The following is a 4,288-nucleotide window of genomic DNA, read 5'->3' as shown; positions in this document are numbered from 1 at the left end:
CTCTCTGTATTTTTTTATATCAAAGCTTGTGAATTTAAATCTACTGTGACCCCTTAGCAGCAGGAAGCAACGGGTTAATTCTCAGAAATAACTCTAAAATCACCAAAGTAGAAAGAAGAAGGTTTTTGTTCTTTGCTTATTTGGACTAATGCAGATTTTATAGATCTGTGTTTAATGCAGAATTCATAGTAGATCAGGAAGTGTTTGCTTTGGGATGGAAATGTTGGATGATAAAATCATTCCTTTATTGGACATTTTGTTAGCTTGTCTGTCTGCTAGATTAACCAATAGGATGTGTTGAACTAGATCTGCTATTTTCATAGACACTTTTTTATAAGGTAGGATGTTAAAAAAAGTCTATTTGAATTCTATAAACCAAATTTCTCTGTCCAACAGCAATGATGAATTGCACTGCAGCATTCTGTACCAGCTATTGTAGCATCTAGGATAGAGCTGCCAGTCTGGGAAAGAATCTGGTTGTTATTCCAAATTATAAAGGTTCACTGTTCTTTGAAGAGCAACATAAAACTGAGTAAAACTATCACATATAGTAATGACTAAACTGTGACTAAAAATAATAATCTAACTCTAAAGAATAAATAAGACTAAATCTAAGATAGCTGCTAGAAACTCACTGTTTGCCAGAAGGCTGAAGTTGGGACTTGAACAGACAACCCTTTGGTGCAGGACAATCTAATGCATCCACTGCTACTGTTGCTCAGACATTCTTAACCTCTACTATTTGCAAAGTTTAAGCTTAATTCACACTTTCATCTGTTGTTCTAACAGTCGACGTGTGTTCACAGAAAAATGTATGACAGTCCAATATTATCTGATGAAATATTTTTAAATGCACATTTCAATCTGAAAAACTCACATGAAGAGAAAAGACAATTAAGAGAAAAATGTTGATACAATTACTTTGTCTTTGGCGCTCAGACCACGGCAGGAACCAAAGCGCTCAATTTTGAAAGATATGAATGAACAGAGCAAAGAACAGGGCTGTTTCCCCCCCAGGCCAGGTGGAGTGGAGTCATCTGAATGAAGCCACAGCACATCTAGTGCACCAAGTGCATATCGGAGGCCTTTTAAGATGAGCTTTGGATGCCGATTAGCTTTGGTGGAGGTGTGGTTTAAAGCTGATTGGTTGTGTCGCAGGTGGATGTAAGACAGCAATCAGTTTCTTCAGTTGAACTTCAGCCTAGGCTCCATTCAACATATGGGATGGGCCTTTAATATATGGCTTTTACACAACAGGTAGAAACAGTTGAAAGGCTGAATGACAGCTGGGCAACAGCAGCGTAGTTTACAGGAGTTCATCCTGCATCAGTCATTGGGTCCTTGGGTAAGACACTATATTCACATTTCATCTGATGGTGTTCAGAAAAGGGCCTTTGATATTTTTCTCACTCTAACACAAGTGTCAAACTGGTCCCAGAAAGGGCTGTGAGGCTACTGGTTTTCTTTCCAACCAAGCAATAGCGCACCAGACTCCAGTCAATCATCAAGTCATCAAGTTAATACAAAACTCACGTGATGGGATAACTGGATTCTGGTGAGCTGGTTGGAAGAAAAACCAGCAGCCACACTTCCTGGAACCAGTTTACATTCCACCAGAGAGAACATCCAAACATACCTTTCAACTTTTCTTTCAAAGTCTTCAGTTCTTCCAACTCTTCTTCACTGTTTGTAACAACAAGCAGGGGGCGGAGTATTGTTAAAATAGGAACAAAGTCAATAAATGGGATAATTTGATTAGTGAAATATTTGATAATACTTATGAACGATGTCTGCGAGGGAGAGGACGGTGGCATCGTTCCCCTCAATGCTGTCACTTTCTCTGATATGCTGGACTGCCAAAGGATTTATCTCCTCCTCTGGTTCCCTGAACACAAACAAAACATCTCTTCATCTTTTAAATCCATCAGCAGAACTGAAATGATATTCCTTGTGAGGAAACCCCTAAATGACAAAGCTAGCAAACAAACGGATCATGACTGAGGTGCTGATAGAAGTTAAACCAGGACCCAGTTCTGCCTGATAACAGATTAGGAGCTTCCTCACCAACAGGGCNTATAGATTCAGGTGTGTTATAGAAGAGATGCATCTAAAATTTAGGGTTGGGATTAAATATATCAATATTAACTTGTTGTTACCATGCCAACTTCTGAACCAATAGAAAGAGCAGAAGGAGGTCAGAAGGAGCTCAGATGCTAACGGATGCTAGTATATCTGCAGTGGCCTGACAAATGGCTTCTTTTCTGATTTAAGACAAAAATCTAACCCTCCTTTAAAACTAGAGCTTTCTCCCTGGTCTGTCTTTATGATACTGATTGTTTATTAATGCAATGATGTCTGTTGTTTGTAAAGTGTGAAAATGGTGCAAAGTTAAAATGAAAGTGTCAATATCTGGATTTTACAGAAAGGTATTTAATAAAACCTGCATGTGTCATTGTAGAACTGGGGTGGGCAACTCCGGTCCCTAAAGGGGCCGGTATCCTGCAGCACACCTGGATCAATGATTTAAAGGATTCTGACTTGGTTGGTGTTTGGAAATAGGGACACATCTAGAAGTTGCAGGATTGTACTCCTCTATGGCTGGAGTTTCCCACCTCTTATGAAGAAATACTAGTTTGAAAACAACCAACCTGTCGGATCTCTTCACATACTAATGTGAAGACCCAGAAGTAGAGCACAAACTCCAGAGAAGACGGGCCCTCTGGGGGCGGAGGCTTGAAGTCCACCAGCAGAACATAGGCGAACAGGCAAAGGAACAGGAAGTACATCAGCACATTGCCCAGGAAGGAGGTGACAGGCGCGTACCAGAACTGTCTCCACCTTGACACAATAAACGGTCTCCTGGAGTTATTCTGCACTGGACCTGATTAGAGGGGACGACAAAGGAAGAGTTATTCAACATCAACACCTACAGAAGAGTTCTGGATCAGTCTCTGGCTTTGAAGAAGAAATGACCAAGACAGGCTTGTTTAGTGGAATAACTGCTGATCTCTCACAGTGTGCTTAAATAAGCAGGCCGTCTGCTCTGCCATATGTTCTAAGAAAGCAAAACAGATGATGCTTAAGCTTTTCTTCTACTTTGAGCCACGACGGAGGTTTTATTTATCTATTTTATTTTTATATTTAACCAAGCACCTGTAGTTGTTTGTGAGGGCGAACTTGTGCATGTAAAGTTTATCCATAGAGAAAATGCTCAACAGTGGTTGTGGAGAGCCGAAGAGCCGCCCCCCCCAGAGCACTGAGTCCAGCGCCGGGAGACCCAAAGCCCCAGGCGCCCAAAGGGACCCCAAGAGCGAAGGCACCAAGGAGGGGCCAGCCCAGGAAATCAGACCCCCACCAAGGGAGGGAGAGACAGCCCCGAGGAAGCCCCCCAGCCTCCGCCATGCCGGAGCCCCCAGGAGCTGCGGGGACGAGTCCGCGGGCTCCGCCGGCAGCCGGCCAGCCTGATGTGAATCCGGTCCTGGGCCCCAGGGATGCTTGTTTTTCCTCATCAGATGGTTTCAATTTTTATAAATTCATATGATGTGATTTTCTGGAATTTTCTTTGGGATTCTGTCTCTCACTGTTAGAATGTACAGATGATTAAAATTATAGATCGTAGCATTCTTTGTAAGTGGGCAAACCTGCAAAATCAGCAAGGGGTCAAATACCTATTTCCCCCACCGTCTGTTTGTAAAACATATTTGGGTAATAATTTTCACTGACTCTATAGAGATGCAGACAGAAATGTAAATACAACCGGCAGAAATAAATAGCATGGAAGAAATAATAATTAAAAAATACAAAGGAATAATAAACCAGAAACAAATATTATAACATGCACAAAAATAAATACTTAAAGAAATAAGTAATAAATAAAATTGAAGATTATAATGGGCAATAAATAAGGTAATTATAACAAAGGTGAAAAAACAAAGAAGCTAATTAAAAGAGATTTAAACATTTATGTCCCACTCTATAATTTAATTTCTATCTACATTTTTTTGTTTATTGTATTTTTGGGGGGCATTAAATTGTATGTTTATTTATTTTTGGAGCATTTAATTATTTCTTTATTTATTTTTAAAAAGTGTATTGCATTGTCTTATTTCAAGTACAAGCACTTAATTTAATTTGAATATTTCTCCCTCATTGTTCTTGTTTCAATCTATTTAAATATTTCAAAACCACCTTTATTATATATATAAGCAATATATTACATTTCGGTCTGGGTTGCCGTGGCATTACAAGGCAATTATGAAAGTTCTCTCTGTATTTTTTTTATATCAAA

At 39.7% G+C, this 4,288-nt stretch overlaps 1 protein-coding gene across 1 annotated transcript in view; it reads right to left on the bottom strand.

Moving 5' to 3' along the window:
- The window catches only part of LOC107104313 (transient receptor potential cation channel subfamily M member 4-like), an 80,656-nt gene that overhangs the window by 6,577 nt on the left and 69,791 nt on the right, over positions 1 to 4,288 (bottom strand). Inside the window, exon 18 of the mRNA XM_015404297.1 lies at positions 2,649 to 2,881. Within this exon, the coding sequence (XP_015259783.1) occupies positions 2,649 to 2,881 (233 nt within the window). The remainder of the gene's footprint in view (positions 1 to 2,648; positions 2,882 to 4,288) is intronic.

Source organism: Cyprinodon variegatus, unplaced genomic scaffold (genome assembly GCF_000732505.1).
Source record: "Cyprinodon variegatus isolate N-32 unplaced genomic scaffold, C_variegatus-1.0 Scaffold1687, whole genome shotgun sequence".
Classification (NCBI taxonomy): Eukaryota; Metazoa; Chordata; class Actinopteri; order Cyprinodontiformes; family Cyprinodontidae; genus Cyprinodon; species Cyprinodon variegatus.
Note: the sequence above shows the minus strand (reverse complement) of the source record. Positions and strands in the feature narration are given on the sequence as shown.